Below are 20643 nucleotides of genomic sequence, written 5' to 3' on the forward strand. Positions count from 1 at the left end.
GATGTATCTAGAGATGGACAAACGCTTAATTCTAACTACGCAACATATCATCTTATTTCTAACAACATAGGCCAAAAGTAACAGAGAGGCACTCTGTTATACAGAATATCAATTTTTACAAAGATCCAAAACATTACCAACAAGTCTTTTAACAGTTTCTTAAAGCAGGTACCAACTCTGGCCTCAAACACAGGCTTCCCTTGGAGTTTCCAAAATGCCTCACTCCTGTCAACACTGCCCCAAAAAGCAGTCAGAGGAATGCTTTGGTATACCTGACACTGGCCACACAGTTAAGAATGAGGTGTTGTTATAACATCAGGCACCACACTTCTTTAACACTAATTTCAGACTCATCCAGTACAATCCAGTGTATCTTAGTTTTTTTCTATCATCTGTCAGCTGCTTAACATGTACAAATTGGCAGGTTCATGATAGATATTAACACAACACACAAGTGATTGTGAATGAGCTAAAAAGAACTTTTAACTCTTGTCCTAGGAGTTCAAGCTATACCTCAAAATTATACAGAACATCTCCCACCTGAATAAACAGGCCAGGATACAAATCTTTACACCAAAATTAACAAGGATTTAATTCCTCAGTTAAATTTACCATGGCTATCTCCAACAGTATATCTACCCAATTCTAATCTTCTGAAAATTATTTAGACCCTGATGATTGGGGTATTCGTGAACAAACTTTCAGAAAGAGCCTCCAGGTTTAAAGCCCTCAGTTAACAACTTACTCTAGGCAAGGGGGTCTATTTTCCCAAGAGAAGTACATGGCATTTATAATGGGAGCCCTTTTATTGGGAGATAGGGAACAGAACACAGGTGAGGGTGAAGGTGAAATATGAAGACGTTCAGAGCACACCTTTGTTCCTCTCCCGTGTTAATCCATGCTGTGCCATGCTCCAACCCTCACAAAGAGGGAGACCCCATCCCCACACCAGGCAGGGAGCCTTTAGAGCTATCTCCACAACAGATTTTTAAAGCATAATTAGAGCTCCTGCCATGTAAGTCATAATGAAAAGTCTGCCGGATAGCTAGAGCTGTAGCTATAGCTCAACTTTCCAAAACAAACTTATTATTGTAGACACATGGTTAAACATAAAGGAGTGAAGCATTAGCTCAGTAAGACTAACTGGGCTTCTAAATAGTACCATTATGAAAAAGATACAATGCACTTAATTTCTGTATCTAACTATTTAGAAGTCAAAATGCTCCATACATTACCTATATCCCCTCCCCGAAAATCCCCTAAAAACTGACTAAGAAATCTTCAGTATTCACTTGCTCTAGTTGATATTTAGAACAAAGTTGACAACTTAAAGCTTTATAATAGTCTGTTTTAATAGAAACAAGTGTTGGAATCAATCAATGTCACTCTGCTTGTTCTGCAGATTTAGCTTGTTATTCATCCACTCCATTGATTTGGCCTTTCATGCCATTTTTCAAAAACTTATAATCTTTCAAAAAATAAAGCATATTTAGCCTCACAATCTGAACAGACATTATTCAAAAGAAACCTAATCCCAATTTTTCAATACACTCAGGATAGATTTAAATTTTAAAGGCCAAGAAAATTCATAAGGTATCAATTAAAAGGCTTCAACAAGATAAACAGCAGTACCTGATTTATACAAAATCTTATGAAGATAATTTCACAATGCAAAAAAATTACATTAGATATGACAGCTGAAGTTTTCAGCATGCAGTGTGAACCTGGGAGGCAGAGCTTGCAGTGAGCCAAGATCACACCACTGCACTCTAGCTTGGGCAACAGAGCGAGACTCCGTCCCAAAAAAAAAAAAAAAAAAAAGAAGGCCTTTCAGGCTGGGTGTGGTGGCTCACGCTTGTCATCTTAGCACTTTGGGAGGCTGAGGCAGGAGGATCACTTAAGCCCATAACTTCAAGACCTGGGCAACACGATGAGCCCGTCTCTACAAAAAATACAAAAATTAGTCAGGCATGAGGGCCACATGCCTGTAGTCCCAGCTACTCAGGAGGCTGAGGCAGGAAGGTCACTTGAGCTCAGGAGGCTGAGGATGCAGTGAGCTATGATCACACCACTGCACTTGAGCATGGGCAACAGACTGAGACCCTGTCTCACAAAAAAGAAGAAAAAAAAAAGGCGGGGCCTGATGGCTAATGCCTGTAATCGTAGCACTTTGGGAGGTCGAAGTGGGTGGATCATTTGAGCTCAGGAGTTCAAGACCAGCTTGGGTAACATGGTGAAATGACATCTCAAAAAAAAAAAAAAAGACAACCCCAGTTGGGTGTGGTGGTACATGTCTACAGTCCCAACTACTGAGAAAGTAGCTGAGGCAAGAGAACTGCTTGAGCCAGAGAGGTTGAGGCTGCAGTGAGCCGAGATTTTACCACTGCACCCCAGCCTGGGTGACAAAGTGAGAACTTGTCAAAAAAAAAAACCACAAAAGCTCAATTTGTCACTCAAAGTTTCTTACACTAACAATATGTCAAGAACCTGGGGTATAATGGAGGAACTTTATACTCCAAAGTCTGAACTTTGGAGTCAGACTTCTGGCTAAATGACAGTTCTCCCAATTTAGTGACCCTGAATGTTGCTTAAGGAAAATGAGGCTTAAATAAGTTGGAATTTATCTATATATGTTGATACCACCCCCTACCTTATAAAGGTACTGTGTGCATAATTACTGGGCCTCAGGTGTTCTTAGAAAGACCAGGATAGAGCATGTTAAGTCAAACACTAATGAAAAGGAAACTGAACAACACTGTTCAATTCCAGATTCCACCTATTAAAGAGATATAGCAAATCCTATGGTTCTTATTAAGATGTTATAAAACATTCCACATTACGTTAATATCCAAAATAAAAAGTGCTATTAAACAAGTTAATGAGAACAAGAGAAAAAAATGCTATGTAAATGCCTCAGAAGTTAACTTTAAAGGCCAGGAGCTTAAACCCAGTGGCTGCAGTGAACGCCTATAGTCCAGCCTACCAGTCTCAAAAAAAAAAAGAAGTTAACTTCACTAAAATAAGAGTAGGAAAAAGAAAAAAAGTTACCTTGTTTTTGAAAGAGCTGATTATTTTCATATACTGTTGGTACCTCAGTACTGTTCTATGTGGTATCGCTTCAATTTGTCACCTGAGCCCTTATTCTCAAAACACAGCAGGGAGACTACCAAAAATTAGGTGCCGCCTAATATAGATACACAGTACTAAATATAAAGTATGCTTGCCAAAAATAAAAAGTGCTTTAATTTAAAATTTTAAACACCTGAATCTGATGGAGCCTCTAAATGTAACCATCAACTTGACAAATAATATTAAATACCACCATGGAGGTGAAAATCAGCAAAATCCAACTACAGGAAGATCCTACAGGACCAATGATCCAATTTCCTCATAAAATAAATAAGGAAAGGGTGGGGCAACACGGGGAAATGATGGAAGAAGAACTACAGACACAGTTATAAGCAACATCAATAAAATCCATGAGCCTTATATGGATACTAATTCAAACACAAAAATCATTTATGAAATAACTGGAACTTGAAAACTTAATACAACAGCGATATTAAGAAATGCTTGGTCAGGTTCCATGGCTCATGCCTGTAATCCCAGCACTTTGGGAGACCAAGGCAGGAGAATTGCTTGAGTCTAGGAGTTCCTATGCCAATCAGGGCAACACAGGGAGACCCTTTCCCTACAAAAAAATTAAAACAGCCAGGCGTGATGGCACACAGCTGTAATCCTAGCTACTTGGGAGACTGAGGCAGAAGGACCGCTTGAGCATGAGGTCGAGGCTGCAGTGAGCCATCACCACACCACTGAACTCCAGCCTGAGTGACAGAGTGAGACTCAAAATGGCCCAGTTCCACAAGAAAGTAATCCAGAGCTAAAATTAAAGAGAAATGTGAAAAGTTCATTCTTGTGCATCTGCAACCTTTTCCAAACAAACGGCCTCAATTTTATGTAATTCTTTGCATTTTTAATCCTAATGTTAAAAGATGAGATGCTTTAAATACAAAACCAGATGCTGTGGCCAGGCGTGGTGGCTTCACACCTATAATTTCAGCACTTTGGGAGGCCAAGGCAAGCAGATCATTTGAAGTTAGGGGTTCGAGACAGCCTGGCCAACATGGTGAAACCTTGTCTCTACTAAAAATACAAAAATTAGCTTGGCATGGTGGCACATGCCTGTAATCTCAGCTACTCTGGAGGCTGAAGCCTAAGAATCCCTTGAATCCAGGAGATAGAGGTTGCAGTGAGCTGAGACTGCGCCACTGCACTCCAGCCTGGGTGACAGAGGAAGACTCTGTCTTATAAAAAAAAGAAAACCCACCAGATGCTTTGCTTTTACTGAGAATCCAAACTACATAAACAGAAACAGCCCTGCCCCAACTGCATTCCCTGTGCCTTTAGGGAAGGTACTAAGTCTTGCTAGTCTTTGTATCTCTTGACACCAAGAATGCACTAGACATCCAATTCAGTGAAGTATTATAAACCTAAACTCAATTTTCAGAAAAATCATTTTGTTATTACAAGGTTCTAAAAGTGAGAATGACAATGAGCCTAAGTCATAAAGGGTTTAGTTAATCAAACATCATTTTCAGTCTGTCTTCTTTACTTGAGAATTCCTCCCAAATCTGAGGTCCTCAGAGGAAGCTTCAACAAGGGTTCTGGATACCCCTACTCTCAAGAGTCACTTACTTTTAATTCAGCCAACTTATCGACATAAACTTGCTTTGGCTGGTCTTCTCCATCCTCATACAACCAATTTTCAGTATCTTCTAGTTTCAAAGTAAAACTGTTACGATCCTAATGATAAAGAAAATATTATAATTAGGTCATTCAAAAATTACATCCCAAATACAGTCAGAGGCATAGAATATAATGATGTGGCCGGGCGCAGTGGCTCAAGCCTGTAATCCCAGCACTTTGGGAGGCCGAGACGGGCGGATCACGAGGTCAGGAGATCGAGACCATCCTGGCTAACACGGTGAAACCCCGTCTCTACTAAAAAATACAAAAAACTAGCCGGGCGAGGTGGCGGGCGCCTGTAGTCCCAGCTACTCGGGAGGCTAAGGCAGGAGAATGGCGTAAACCTGGGAGGCGGAGCTTGCTGTGGGCTGAGATCCGGCCACTGCACTCCAGCCTGGGTGACAGAGCAAGACTCTGTCTCAAAAAAAAGAATTTAAAAAAAAAAAAGAATATAATGATGTATCTGGGATTTGCTTTAAAATACGGATGGCAGCCAGGCGTGGTGGCTCACACTTGTAATCCCAGCACTTTGGGAGGCTAAGGCACGTGGATCACCTGAGGTCAGGAGTTCGAGAACAGCCTGGCCAACATGGTGAAACCCTGTCTCCATTAAAAATACAAAAAAAAATTACCTGGGCATGATGGCGGACACCTGTAATCCCAGCTACTAGAAAGGCTGAAGCAGGGGAACGGCTTGAACTCAAGGGGCGGAGGTTGCAGTGACCAAGATGGGGCCATTTGCACTCCAGCCTGGGCGACAGAGCAATACTCCATTTCAAAAAAAATAAAATAAGATAAAATACAGGGGGAGGAAGGAGATGGGAGACATAGAAAACAAGGCTGGCAAATGTTGGTCCACTTGATAGGTATGGGGGGTTTTATTATATTATTCTCCCTGCCGTGGAGGACTTTGGATAAGTTAAAAAATTTCAGAATTAAAAACTGCATTTAAAAGCAAGTGTGGCCGGGAACAGTGGCTCATGCCTGTAATCCCAGCACTTTGGGAGACTGAGGCAGATGGATCATCTGAGGTAAGGACTAGCCTGGCCAACATGGTGAAACCCCGTCTCTACTAAAAATACAAAAATCAGCCAAGCATGGTGGAGCACGCCTGTAGTCCCAGCTACTAGGGAGGCTGAGGCAGGAGAATCGCTTGAACCAGGGAGGCGGAAGTTACAGTGAGCCAACATCATGCCATTGTACTCCAGCCTGGGCAACAAGACCGAAACTCCATCTCAAAAAAATTAAAAAATAATAACAACTGAGTTAAGTACCCATCAACCAATGAGTAAATAAAGCAAAAGTAGTAGGCTGGGCGCAATGGCTCATGCCGCTAATCCCAGCACTCTGGGAGGCCGAGGCAGGCAGATCACGAGGTGAGGAGATCAAGACCACCCTGGCTAACATGGTGAAACCCCATCTCTACTAAAAAAACACACAAAAAAAATTAGCCGGGCTCAGTGGTGTGTTGGGGGCCGCACCGGGGGTGGTGGAGAATGAAAGAACACACACAAAGACAAAGACACACAGAGAACATGGCGGCCGCACTCAGCGCCTCCGCCTCACTTTATTTATACTCCATAAACCTCACGTCAGCAGAAAGAATGCAATGCAAAACAAACTTTCTTTTCCCACATGTAACCTTCTACTCAGTTCCTTGTTTCTATGCTTTTTTTTATTTGCCCACCTTCTTGGCGCCTACAGGAGTTCATTAAAAGTTCAACTGGAGATGCTGTCCTTGAGCCCTATCTATTCTCAGCATACTGTTTTCAAAGGCCCCTGCAGTGGTGGACGCTGTAGTCCCAGCTACTCGGGAGGCTGAGGCAGAAGAATGGCGTGAACCCAAGAGGCATAGCTTGCAGTGAGCCAAGATCGTGTCACCGCACTCCAGCCTGGGCAACAGAGCAAGACTCTGTCTCAAAAAAAAAAAAAAAAGAAAAGAAAACATGGTATACACACCACGGAATACTACTGAGTCATAAAAAGGAGCAAAGTAATGTCTTTTGCAGCAACTGGATGGAGCTGGAGGCCATTATTCTAAGTGAAGTAACTTGGGAATGGAAAACCAAATACTGTTATGTTTTCACTTATAAGTAGGAGCTAAGCTATGGGTACCCAGAAGCATACACAGTAATATAATGGACTTTGGAGACTCAAAAGCGGGAGGACAGAGTGGGGTGTGGGATAAAAAAACTACATCTTGGGTACAACGTACAGGACATGGATGACAGGTGCACCAACATCTCAGAATTCACCACTATATAATTCATCCATGTAACCAAAAACCACCTGAACCCAAGAGCTATTGAAAAAAAATTTTTTTTTTTTTTTTTTTTTTAACAATAAACAGGAAAAAGTGAGCTTTAACAATTTAAAGAAAAATACAGGCCGGGCACAGTGGCTCACGCCTGTAATCCCAACACTTTGGGAGGCCAAGGCAGGCGGATCACCTGAGGTCAGGAGTTAAGAGACCAGCCTGACCAACATGGAGAAACCCCATCTCTACTAAAAATACAAAATTAGCCAGGTGTGGTGGCGCATGCCTGTAATCCCAGCTACTCAGGAGGCTGAGGCAGGAGAATTGCTTGAAGCTGGGAGGCGGAGGCTGCGGTGAGCCGAGATCATGCCATTGCACTCCAGCCTGGGCAACAAGAGCAAAACTCTGTCTCAAAAAAAAAGAAAGAAAGAAAGAAAAGAAAAATAGCAGATAAATAACAATATTCGAATGTGTCAAAAGTGATTTGTGAACATGATGCACAAAGACCAAACTTTGCAAAACACTGTGCTAATAGACAAATATATAAAATTTTGCGCCCCCCCAAAAAAACTTTTTAATAATTCTATTATACACATATAGCTGCAGATTTCCCTTCTAACCCATTTAAAGATGTTCACAGAAGACACACAGTAGTTAGGCATATTGCGGCAGACTTACATCTTCACTCACAAACTTCTCATATTCACCACTAAGCTTGTCTCTCATTTCATATACATATTCCTCCACTGCATTCTTAGCATCATTCCGCTCCTTTTCCAGTTTATCCTGCATGATCATCTTACCCTGAGAATAAATATTATGTATAAATTAATTAGACATTAGGACAACCGAAATCATTTCCTCTTAAATACCAATATAATTATAAAAGTAGAGCCTGATGCGGTGGCTCACGCCTGTAATCCCAGCACTTTGGAGGCCAAGGCAGGCAGATCACGAGGTCAAGAGATCAAGACCATCCTGGCTAACATGGTGAAAGCCCGTCTCTACTAAAAATACAAAAAATTAACCGGGCGTGGTGGTGGGCACCTGTAGTCCCAGCTACGCAGGAGGCTGAGGCAGGAGAATGGCGTGAACTCAGGAGGCGGAGCTTGCAGTGAGCAGAGATCACACCACTGCACTCCAGCCTGGGCCACAGAGCCAGAGTCCATCTCAAAAAAAAAAAAAAAGTAGAGGCTTTCTTCCCCAAATCCTTTTAGTTCTGCAAGTCACATAACAAACACAAGTGGGAAGACTAATCCTTGACAGACTTTGAATATCAAAAAGAGTTTTGTGGGTGGGATTAAAAAAAAGAACAATAGAAACATCAAGGTATAGACACCCAAAAGCAAAATTAAAGAATTTAAGACAAAGAGAACTTTAAAAGCCTCTTGTTTTTAAAACATCTATTAAATGAAAAAACCTATTGTTTTCAATGTCACTAAGTGATATCCTCTGCTGTATTATTTATTATGAGACAACAAAAATCAAATTCATTCATGCAATATAAATGCTGAAGTTTCTATAAGACAAAACTATTCTAAGATCCAGTGGAAACCTGGAAAGAAACCTCATAGACAAAAATTAATTCAATAAATGTGCTCACAAATCCCAAACCTTACATCTCTCAATAAGAGTTACTATATTTACATACTGACTGGCAACAGAAAGGAATAAGCAAAATACTGCCACCATCAATGCTATATGATTTCTCCTACTGATCAACTTTCATGACCACCAACCTCAAATATCCCAATCTCTAGTGAACAAATATACCCACGTATTCAAAAATGAACAATACCTCCCCTACACCAAAGACATTATATGTCAAAATTTTCACAACAGAGCTTCTAGCAATACAGACATATTAGTACCACCATAGAAGAACTGAAATAACATGGGATCTATTGCTTCAACTTGCCCTTAAAATACCATGCAAAAGTCTAAATTATTTTCTCGAGGTCCAAACAATCAAAAATGCATTAAGTCACTCAACGCAGAGTCTGAATACTATAGTAACGTTAATTTGTTAGTAGCTCATTGTTCCAATAGACTTTAAATAACAACCTCATTTTCAATGTACAAGTTGAGCATCTCTCTGTCTATCTGCCATAATAGCTGATTCTCAATTGGCAGGTCCACAGTACTGGTCTTCACTTTTGCCTTCTTGGCTTGGGGTGGTTGGTCCATCTTTTTATCCTTTGATCCAGCTTGAGAGGTCTAAAACAATAGAAATCATTAAGAACAAACACACATACAGACTACCTTAAACTTCAAAATGGGTCATGTTTGAAAAGCTGTTTTTGCTTTTTTTACTTCGTTCTCTTTTGATGATGATCTAAGTAACTTAGGACTACCATAACATCTAGAAAATAAAAACTACGTCAATAGGATGAGGTATCTAGAGCAGTCAAATTCATAAAAATGGAATCAGAATAGTGGCTGTCAGGGGATGGGGGAGGGGAATAATGGAAAGTTATTTAATGGGTATAGAGTTTCGGTTTTTCAAGATGAAGTTCTGAAGACTGGTTACACCACAATGTCTATATACTTAACACTACTGAACTGTACATTTAAAAGCAATTAAGATGGTAAATTTTACAAAATACCTCTCTCCTATAATCCCATATCAATATATAATCACTATTAAAAATTTTTCTCCTACTTTTAAACATATAGACATGCAAATGAAGTTAGTGGGGAGGAGGGTATGAAATTTTTACGGATCAGTAACATATTGGTAATTTGATTTCTATACTGTCTATAACTATTTACATTCTGACAGAGAAAACTCATTTCACTGCACCCTATCCACAAATGAGAATTCATTTAACATCATCTCACTGTTACTCAGTATGACTTTCTTTTAACCTTTTTCAGACACTTACAAGCCATACTTAATTATTTCCTCAAACTGCCTAGTAATATTTTATCCACTGTTCTTTTAGGATTGCAGTGTTTTTTTTCCCCACAAACAACTGACTCTTCTAGTTTGTTTGTTTGAGATGGAGTCTCGCTCTGTAGTCCAGGCTGGAGTGCAACAGCATGATCTCGGCTCACTGCAACCTCTGCCTCCCGGGTTCGAGAGATTCTCCTGCCTCAGCCTCCTGAATAGCTGAGATTACAGGCGCCCACCACTACGCCCAGCTAATTTTTGTATTTTTAGTAGAGATGGGGTTTCGCCATGTTGGCTAGGCTGGTCTCGAACTCCTGACCTTAAGTGATCCACCTGCCTCAGCCTCCCGAAGTGCTGGATTACAGGCGTGAGCTACAGCGACTCTTCTAAGTTTTTTCTAACTGTATTATTTGTCTATATGTAAGTTTTGACTGTCAAATATATCCATATCTTTTCCTTTGAGATTACTTATGTTGCTTTCATACTCTGAAAGCCCTTCCTCATCCACAGATTAGAAAAATATTCACTTCAAGCTTTTTCCTTTTCAACTTTGAACCTTAGAATTCATCTGGAATTCAATTTATTCTATGATAAAGCAAAATTTTAATGTCATTTCCCACCTCCTATCAAACTAACTTAAGTCGGCTGCTTAAATTTATCTATCATTTCTATTTCATTTGCCTTTAGAAGCAATACTATGCAAAAGGCACTTTAGTTTCTGAGCCATCCCAAGGAAGCCTAGATAACTAATACCTCTAGAACCCCCCACAGCTCAAGGGCATTGGGGAAGGGGCTGTCATTTCTCCCTTCTCTTCACCCACCTTCCACAAACACATAGGAGAACAAGTCTTTGTCTCTGCCACTGCTGCCCCCATCCCACCCAACAACATAAAGGGTCTTCCATCTTGAAAAAGGCCTGACCCAACTAAAGAATCTGTAAGCACCATTTCCTTTCCATTTTCTTTTTTAATATTACTTGCACAGCTAAAGGAAAGCAATTAAATTTTGTTAATTGACATGAAAATATATAACAGACTTAAGCCACTTTAAGGTTCTGTCCAACTTTTTTAAATGCCACATTTAAATTAGAAATTTTTTTAAATCAGAACTTTTTAAAATTAGAAACTCCTAAGATGGCAAGATTATACGCTGTAATTTTATAAATAACTTAAAAGATATTTTCAATGATAAAATTTAAACATGACAACTAAAAACTAAATAATAGGTTGTAAAGGATTCATTCAAAAATGTTACTACTCTTTTTGAAATAAATACATTATTTACATTATTCACAAAATACATTTAAATCCATTATTCCATGATTTAAAATAACTTAAGATGCAGTCTTGCTCTGTCGCCCAGACTGGAGTACAGTGGCACAATCTCAGCTCACATAACCTCCATCTTCCAGGTTCAAGCAATTCTTATGCCTCAGCCTCCTGGGTGGCTGGGGCTACAGGCATGTACCACCCCACCCGGATAAATTTTGTATTATTAGTAGAGATGGGGTTTCACCGTGTTGGCCATGCTGGTCTCAAACTCCTGACCCCAAGTGATCCACCCACCTCGGCCTCTCAAAGTGCTGGGATTACAAGCGTGAGCCACTTAACCAGGCCCCATGCCTTTTTATTAAAAGATGTTATTTTGGCTGGGCACAGTGGCTCGTGCCTGTAATCCCAGGGTGCCGAAGCGGGAGGATCACTTGAGGTCAGGAGTTCGAGACCAGCCTGGCCAACATGGAGAAACGCTGTCCCTACTAAAAATACAAAAATTATCCAGGCGTGATGGTGACCCCTGTAGTCCCAGCTACCCGGGAGGCTGAGACGTAAGAATCACTTGAACATGGGAGGCGGGGGCTGTAGTGAGCCGAGATTACGCCACTGTACTCTAGCCTGGGCAACACAGCTAGAGTACATCTCAAAAAAATAAAAAAATTATTGATAATTTTGAAAAAATTTTCAGTTTCATTATTGTTTATCGGTAATGAATTAAATTATGGGTAGAATGACTTAGTATAAGCCATTCAGAAACCAGCATAAATAAATCACTAGCCTAGTAAAACTAGGCTTCCTGAGTGCTTTCTTCCCATGTATAAACCAGGAGAGAGTTTAAAGGCCATCTTGCAAATAGCACACTACAAATATCACTACAAAATCTTGCTAAAAAAAATGTTCAAATAAATTGAGTTTCTAAGTATAACTATCTTTCAAGACACTGCCCCTCAGTCAAAACCATGTACTTTAAAAAGCCTGCAGTGCATACTCTAAAACACAACTCAGCCGGGCGTGGTGGCTCACACCTGTAATACCAGCACTTTGAGAGGACAAGGCAGGTGGATCACCTGAGGTCAGGAGTTCAAGACCTGCCTAGCCAACACAGTAAAACCCTATCTCTACTAAAAAATACAAAAAAAAATTAGCTGCCATGGTGGTGTGCGTCTGTAATCCCAGCTACTCAGTAGGCTGAGGTAGGAGAATTACTTGAACCCGGGAGGTGGAGGTTGCAGCGAGCCGAGATCATGTCATTGCACTCCAGCCTGGGCAATAGAGTGAAAGTCTGCCTTTAAAAAAAAAAAAAACAAAAACCAAAAACATACAATTCATACCTCCATTTCTTCAGACTCTGCCTTATTTTCTGCTGGTGTCTGCTGCTGTTGTTCTTCAACATGTGGTTCCTCCTGGTCCACCTGCATCTTCTGAAAAACAGGTCAAATTAAATCTTGCAATTAGGAAGACTAAACAACCTTCATTACACATTGACAAAGTGTGTAATGAGGACTCACTGCAGCCTCGACCTCCTAGGCTCACACAATCCTCCTGCCTCAGCCTCCCATGTAGGTGGGACCACAGGTGTGTGCCAGCACACCTGGTTAAATTTTACTTTTAGTAGAGATGAGAGTCTCACTTTGTTGCCCAGGCTGGCCTCAAACTTCTGGGCTCAAGCAGTCTTCCTGCCTCAGGCTCCCAAAGTGCTAGAATCATAGGGAATTTGTAGTTTTATAAAGCTTTGATTCTGATGCACAATAAAGACAACACCCAGTGCATAACTCCAACAAATGAGTGTACAATCTATTCTACTTTTGAAAATAATTAACTGAGACTCAGAGCATTCAATAACCAGAATCAAGAATAACTCAAGTTGAGAAGTATAAGATCTGAAAGGAGAAATCAACTGTGTTCCATTTCTATACAAATTCTGCATAAAAATCTACTGCTGGTTCACTTATATTGGGGAAAGGGCAAACATATAAATCCACTCTCACTCAGCAGCTCTGTCACAACGCTCCTCCCTTGCTACCAAGTCTACTTGCTATAATTTCTACCCAAGTCACCTCTGGGCCATCACAAATGGTATACAATGTCTAGATTACCTCTTCCTCCTTTGCATTCTGATCTGTTTCCATTGGCTCCTCATTTTCCTCAGATTTGTGAACCTCCACTAAGGATGCACTGGACACACTGAAAATGCCATGGACATTTACTCGAACTTTGACTTTCACTTTTGAACTGGAGCCATCAGACTGAGGAGTGACTTTCTGAACTGAAAACTGAGCTAGGGATATACGAGAGACAAAAGAACACATAACCTAAGAGGATGAATTCAAGCATGAATATATGCCTACACTGTTACATTATGTCTACTTTTCAATGATAGCTCAGTAACATGATGCTTAAAATAAGCAAAATGGGTCCTCTTAGAATCTTATTAAATCATCAGATTTCTTTCTTCTTTCAGTCTCTTATTATCCTGCCCCAATTAAGAACTCAAATATCTCCCAATTCTTTCCTTTCTTCCAATTTCTTTCTATTTATCTTTAAATGGTACTTTCAGATTAATTCCTAAAACATATTTGTCACATTCTCTACTGAAAAAACAAAACAGAAAAAAAAAATGATTCCACACTGCTTGTCATTTCTCAGTAAATTGCCATTTCTAGATCCAGTTACTGTACAAGCGTTTTATTTACATTTTCTTCATTCCCAGAACTCTGAAAAGTATGAATTATCACTGTTATTCCTGGTTTTACAGATTTACAGATGGGGAAAACAGAATAGGTTAACTTTCCACAGCTTCTAAATGCCAGATACTCCTAATTCTTTACCCATATATTCTAGGTCTTTATAGTATAACTAGTTTCTCTCTCTCTTCTCAACTAGTATTATTTCCAGAGTTTCTCAGAGTCTATACTCTAGATAACACGGTTCTGAAACCTAGGATGCTTTGATATTGTATCACCATCTCCTAATAATTTTCTGTATACATCTTTTTTTTTTTTTTTTTTTTTTTGAGACGGAGTCTCGCTCTGTCGCCCAGGGTAGTGTGCAGTGGCATGATCTCGGCTCACTGCAAGCTCTGCCTCCTGGGTTCACACCATTCTCCTGCCTCAGACTCCCAAGTAGCTGGGACTACAGGCACCCACCGGCATGCCTGGCTAATTTTTTTTTGTATTTTTTTAGTAGACACCGGGTTTCACCGTGTTAGCCAGGATGCTCTCGATCTTCTGACCTTGTGATCTGCCAACCTAGGCCTCCCAAAGCACTGGGATTATAGGCATGAGCCACCACGCCTGGCGATTTTCTGTATACATCTTATAACTGTATGTTAGGGTCCAAATTGAATTTCGTTAATTCCTTACAGTATACAGCCCCACCTTATACACAAGTTGTAACTACAATGTGCGTTAACCAAGAAAAACTGCCAATACAATGGGAGATCCAATTAAATAATAGCCATTTGGCTGGTTCTAAACCTGTTAACGAGACTGGAAGAGGTTTTCTTTTGTAATCTAAAGCCTCTAAATTTCAGAATACCGTACTTGTTCTTTCTACTACGCCAACTCTCCAAGTAGATAAGCTCTTTTTTTTTTTTTTTTTTTTTTTTAAATGGAGACAGGGTCCCACTACATTGCCCACTACGTGATCTCGAACTCCTCGGCTCAAGTGATCCTCCCACCTTAGCCTTCCAAAGTGTTGGGATTACAGCTGTGAGCCACTGTGCCTTTTTTTCCTTTAAATTCCCAACTCTTACCTATAGCAGGATCTGGATAAGGCAAATCCTGAGGAGAGCTGTAGTAGGCCTCAAGAGTGAAAGGTTCCTTTCTATAAAATGTAAGGACTTTAGAGAAAGGAGCAGCATGATTTTTGGAAAAGACTTCACAGTCACTGAATGGAGGAAAAAGACAAAAAACAAATTCAGGATATTCCTAACACTTTTACCCATGTGTTCTAGGTTTGTAATTATTGTATAGTGTTAGTTTCTCTCTCTTTTCAAATGGCATTATTTCCAGATTATAAGAGTTCCCAAGAATCTTTATATATAAAGTCAGTAAAAAAAGGAAATACGTCAATCTGCACATAAAAGGCACCAAGGATTTCAGCAGAATCAAGTGTGATAAACTAAATAAGGACACAAATTTACTCTGACTAAAATAAATGATCACTTTCCTTCATGCACTATGATAAAATGTTACGGATTTATGTAAACTGAAATGAAGAGCAACATATTACTCAGATCTAATAGTCAACTTTAGGTATATAAATGATTAATAAACATGATACCTTGACCCTTCTTCAGCTGGAGAATTCCATCTCAGAGATATTGGATATGGTACTACATCAGTGATAGAAAATTCTCTGACTTTGAAGGCAGGCGATAAGATGGCGCACTAGAATAATTTTCAAAAATTCCATTTAACAAGTATAGACATTATAAACTGAATAATATCACTAAACCTACAAATGACTTCAGAAATCAATGGTCTTTTTAAAATATTTACATTAGTAATTTAATGGTGTCTGAACAGTTTCACAAACTTCTATCATGTCAATCCCCTATATAATCTAGCTATTCCTTACTATTCCTTATTTTTCTATTAACCCCAACCCTTATTTAATTGATGTACACTATTTCATACAGACATAGGTAACAGGCCAAATTCTAGTCATACTTCAGGCTCAGAGTTACCTATGTTTCTAGTCAATTAATTCATCTTATGTGCTATAGAGTACAATTACTTTTAGGAACATCACCTCTATTTTAAAACAAAGGTTTTGGAATCTCAACACCTTGAAATCACCCTGAGCTAACCCCAGGTTATTAGATACATAAACCACTGCCATCTTGTTACCATGATTTATAAACGGTTACCTATAAAAGAAAGAATATTCACCTGCAATGCACAGCCTCGAGTGACAGCTTCATCAGCATTTAATGTTGTACTAAGTTCTTTACCAAAAAATTTGCTGATCTTCTCTTTTACCGCAGGGATTCGTGTAGCACCACCAACTATCTCCACTGCATAAATATCTTCTTTCTTTAACTCTATTTTTAAAGAATTAGACAGATTTTTTTAATTAAACGAAAGAACAGTAACATCTTACCACGATGAAACAACTCAGATGTGTAACAAAACTCCTCCACTCCCTCACCCACCTCCACAACACACATATACTCATGCCCACACTCACAGAGGCATGTGGCATCTGGAAACAAGTAGGTGTTTTAATTCTTAAAATAATGGGGGAAGGGTAGCTAGTGGGATTTAGGAAGTGAGGGCCAGGAATACTCAAATGTAATGCAGTGTACAGGTACTGAATTTCTCACACAATATCACACAAAGAAGTGTTAAAACATCAACAGACCAAACAAATATGTTAGCCGTCAGGAAAATAAGAGGGCCTCAAAGCACTGAGTTACTCTGACCTGACATTAAAGGAAAAAAAAAGGAGAATCACATCCAGCTACTCCAGTGTTCTAATCCAACACATAAACATAGTCCACATTAAAACACAGATAGAGGCCAGGCATGGTGGCTCATGCTTGTAATCCCAGTACTTTAGGAGGCCGAAGCGGGCAGATCACCTGAGGTCAGGAGTTCAAAACCAGCCTGGCCAACGTGGTAAAACCCCATCTCCACTAAAAATACAAAAATAAGCCAGACGTGGTGGCGCACGCCTGTAATCCCAGCTACTCAGCAGGCTGAGGGCAGGAAAATTGCCTTAACCCAGGAGGCAGAGGTTGCAGTGAGCTGAGATTGCACCACTGCACTCCAGCCTGGATGACAGAGCAAGACTCTCATCTCAAAAAATAAAAATAAAATAAAATAAAAAATAAAATACGGGTAGAGTTTCTTCGTATCAGAAAGAAAGAAGATGTGTATCAATGATCTGCTGTTGCTCATAAAATATTTCTTAATAACACCTGATTTCCTTGTCACATTTTATCTAACAACCATTGATAATTTCTTGAGAAGGGCTATTTAAAGAAATGGCCTTTCTCAATGTGGAAATAAGCCTATCTGCCATCATCACTAATTAAAAAGGAAGGCCTGTGCCAAGCTGACAGTATATCTCAACACTCTGAAATAGCAATCAACGCAACAGTGAAGTGCAGGTAAATGGTTTGTCAAAGATTTTAGGAAAATTAGTATATACTCCTAAATCAGTCACCTTTACCCTGAGACAAGATTAAAGCATTAAGTAAGTATGTGGTTATCCCTTTGCTGCAGCTCTCATCCAGCTAGGGAAGAATTCACTGACAGAAAAGCTTACAAGACTACCGTATCAGCATCGCAAAAGACAATTTTTACCACCATTAAATAATTGTGAGGCTTATATCTAACTTTCAGTCTGAATTCAGTGTCTTGGAGAAACTTCTATTAGATTTCCCTAGACGTTTCAAAAGATTACTTTGGGCAGGGGGAAGATACAGATTTTTTAAAAGCTTAATATATACTATTGAATTAGTTCACACAATAAAAATTTGTATCGCTGCTTGCAAAGCTAAGATAATAAATAACAATTTCCAAAGAGTCTGAGATACGCAAACAAATTCAATCACAAAAATACTTACTGGTTTGTTCCAAAACACTACGAAGTGGTGGCTCCACTCTAGCTAAGAGATCATTGCACATCTCCAGAAATTTGCCTCTATTAAAAAACATAAAACAAAAACAAAAAAAAAACACAGTATATTAAATCACATTCCACTTGTATGTGGAATAGATGGCTATAACAAAAAACAGTTAACAAGTGCTGGCAAAATGTGGAGACACTGGATCCCTCATACATTCCCAGGTAATAGAAAATGAAAATGGTGCAGCCACTTGGGAAAAGTGTTTGGCAGTTCCTCAAGATGTTAGAGAGTTAGCATACGATTCAGCAATTCCATTCTAGGTATACAGCCAAAAGAACAGAAAACACATGTTCACACACCAAACTGGTGTATCAATGTTCACAAGCAGCCGAAACAACCCAGATGCCTATCAACTATATGAAGCAATACAAATGAATGAATACAATAAGAGGAACTGATACATATTACAACACATGAAAACACTATGCTGGGTTAAAGAAGTCAAACAAGAACACAAATTTATGTGAAATATTCAGAATAGGTATATCCAGAGAAAGGAGACGAGTGGCTACCAATGACTAAAGGGAAGAAGAAGAGATGGGAAGGACAGCTAATGAGTACAGGGTTTTACTTTTCTTTTTTTTTTTCTTTTTTTGAGACAGGGTCTCACTCTATTGCCCAGACTGGAGTGCAGTGGCACGATCTTGGCTCACTCTCACTGCAACCTCAGTGAGCTCCCAGGCTCAGGTGATTTTCCCACCTTAGCCTCCCAAGTAGCTGGGTCTACAGGCATGTACAACCATGTCTCTTTCTTTTATATTAATATACATTTTTAGGTGTTTTAGGTTTACAGAGAAACGAACATGACAAGAATCTCCATATATCTCCTCCTCAGCCCCAGCCCAGTTCCTCTATTAACATCTTGCATTAGTAAGATACATTTGTTACAATTAATGAGTCAATGGTGATAAATATGATAGTTTCTATTAGTGTTTCGTGAGTTTTAACAATGTGTAAGTATTCACCACTTCAGTAACATACAGAACAATTTCACTGCCCTAAAACTCCCCCGTGCTCCAACTATTCATCCCTCCCTGCTCCAAACTCCAGGTAACTAACTGTTTTATTGTCTGCCTAGTCTTTTTTTTTTTTTTTTTTTTTTTTTTGAGTGGGGGTTGGAGTTTTTTTCAGATGGAGTTTCAATCTTGTTGCCCAGGATGGAGTGCAGTGGTGCAATCCCAGCTCACTGCAACCTCCACCTCTCGGGTTCAAGCAATTCTCCTGCCTCAGCCCCCTCAGTAGCTGGGATTTCAGGCATGCACCACCACACCGGGCTAATTTTTTTTTTTTTTAAGTAGAAATGGGATTTCACCATATTGGTGAGGGTGGTCTTGAACCCCTGACCTCAAGTGATTCACCCGCCTCGGCCTCCCAAAGTGCTGGGATTACGGGCATGAGCCATCGCACCCGGTCGTCTGCATAGTTTTGCCTTTTCCAAAATGTCATATAGTTGGAATCCAACAGTACATGCAGATTTTTCAAATTGGCTTCTTTTACTTGGCAATATGCATTTAAGGTTCCTCCATGTCTTTTCACAGCCTGATTGCTCACTCATTTAGGGTTTAAGATGTAATGAAAATGTTCTAAAATTTAGTTGTGATGATGGCCGCTGAGCTCTATGAAAACACACACACACAAAAAAAATTCTTTTTTTTTTAAATCACTGATTTACACATGTTAAAAAGGTGACTCTCTAGTTGGGTGCAGTGGCTCACGCCTGTAGTCCCAACACATCAGGAAGCTAAGGCTTGAGCTCAACCAGGAGTACAAGACCAGCCTGGACAACACAGCAAAACCCCATCTCTATAAAACATACAAGAAATTAGCCGGGCATGGTGGCGCACACCTGTAGTGTCAGCTATCCAAGAAGCTGAGGCAGGAGGATCACCCGGACGAGGCTACAGTGAGCCATGATCAAGCCATGGCGCTACGGTGAGCCATGATCAAGCCATGGCACTCCAGCCTGGGCAACAAGGATCCTTTCTCCAAAAAAAGGGGAAAAGGAGGTGACTTTATTAAATTACATCTCAACAAAAAATAGTAGGCTGGGCGCGGTGGCCCACGCCTGTAATCTCAGCCCTTTGGGAGGCCAAGGCAGGCAGATCACCTCAGGTCGGGAGTTTGAGACCAGCCTGACCAACATGGAGAAACCCCGTCTCTACTAAAAATACAAAATTAGCCGGGCACGGTGGCGCATGCCTGTAATCCCAGGTACTTGGGAGACTGAGGCAGGAGAATCGCTTGAACCTGGAAGGCAGAGGTTGCAGCGAGCCAAGATCACGACATTGCACTCCAGTCTTGGCAAAAAGAGTGAAACTCCATCTCAAAAAAAAAAAAGAATAGTAAAGTATAGAATACACCCACCAGAGCATGCAAAACTTAAGGACTGCTAACATCAATATTGGTGAGATGTGTAGCAACCAGAGCTCTTACATGTTAGAAGTTTTAACTGTTTTACTTCTAATAGAAAAAAAAGCTGAAGAGTCACTGTCCATCAATAACAACAAAGCTACAATGGCATAGTAGTTAGCAATACAGAAGAACAAATGGCACGTGGAATAAACAAATGAATCTCAATTTTATGCTGACTAAAAAAATGCCTCACACAAAAAACTACATACTACATGATGCCACTTACAAGAAGTTACAGAATTGGCAAACTTAATCTACAGACTGAAAAATACAAAAAGCACATCAGTGGTTACGGAAGCCTGAGGAAACATTCCAACATAATGGTCTATTTCATAATAAAGGCATTAGTTACAAAGATATGTGTATGTTGAAACTCAGTATATAAGCACTTAAAACTTGAGTGTGTCATTATATAAAA

General features: G+C 39.9%; 2 protein-coding genes across 3 annotated transcripts in view; one reads left to right on the forward strand and one right to left on the reverse strand.

Annotated features, from left to right (window-relative positions):
* ZCCHC10 (zinc finger CCHC-type containing 10) overlaps positions 1-20643 on the forward strand; it is a 399316-nt gene that overhangs the window by 290484 nt on the left and 88189 nt on the right. The gene's annotated exons all lie outside the window — the stretch shown is intronic.
* The window catches only part of HSPA4 (heat shock protein family A (Hsp70) member 4), a 49907-nt gene continuing 33776 nt past the window's right edge, over positions 4513-20643 (reverse strand). For both annotated transcript variants that reach the window (XM_050792786.1, XM_050792787.1), the window contains exons 8-16: positions 17751-17827; positions 16069-16220; positions 15458-15564; positions 14928-15061; positions 13270-13451; positions 12505-12594; positions 9071-9223; positions 7685-7810; positions 4513-4806 (exon numbers count right to left, since the gene is read on the reverse strand). In XM_050792786.1, coding sequence (XP_050648743.1) covers positions 4684-4806; positions 7685-7810; positions 9071-9223; positions 12505-12594; positions 13270-13451; positions 14928-15061; positions 15458-15564; positions 16069-16220; positions 17751-17827 — 1144 coding nt within the window. In that variant the 3' untranslated portion in view covers positions 4513-4683. The remainder of the gene's footprint in view (positions 4807-7684; positions 7811-9070; positions 9224-12504; positions 12595-13269; positions 13452-14927; positions 15062-15457; positions 15565-16068; positions 16221-17750; positions 17828-20643) is intronic.

The sequence above is a fragment of the Macaca thibetana genome, chromosome 6, assembly GCF_024542745.1.
Source record: "Macaca thibetana thibetana isolate TM-01 chromosome 6, ASM2454274v1, whole genome shotgun sequence".
Taxonomy (NCBI): domain Eukaryota; kingdom Metazoa; phylum Chordata; class Mammalia; order Primates; family Cercopithecidae; genus Macaca; species Macaca thibetana.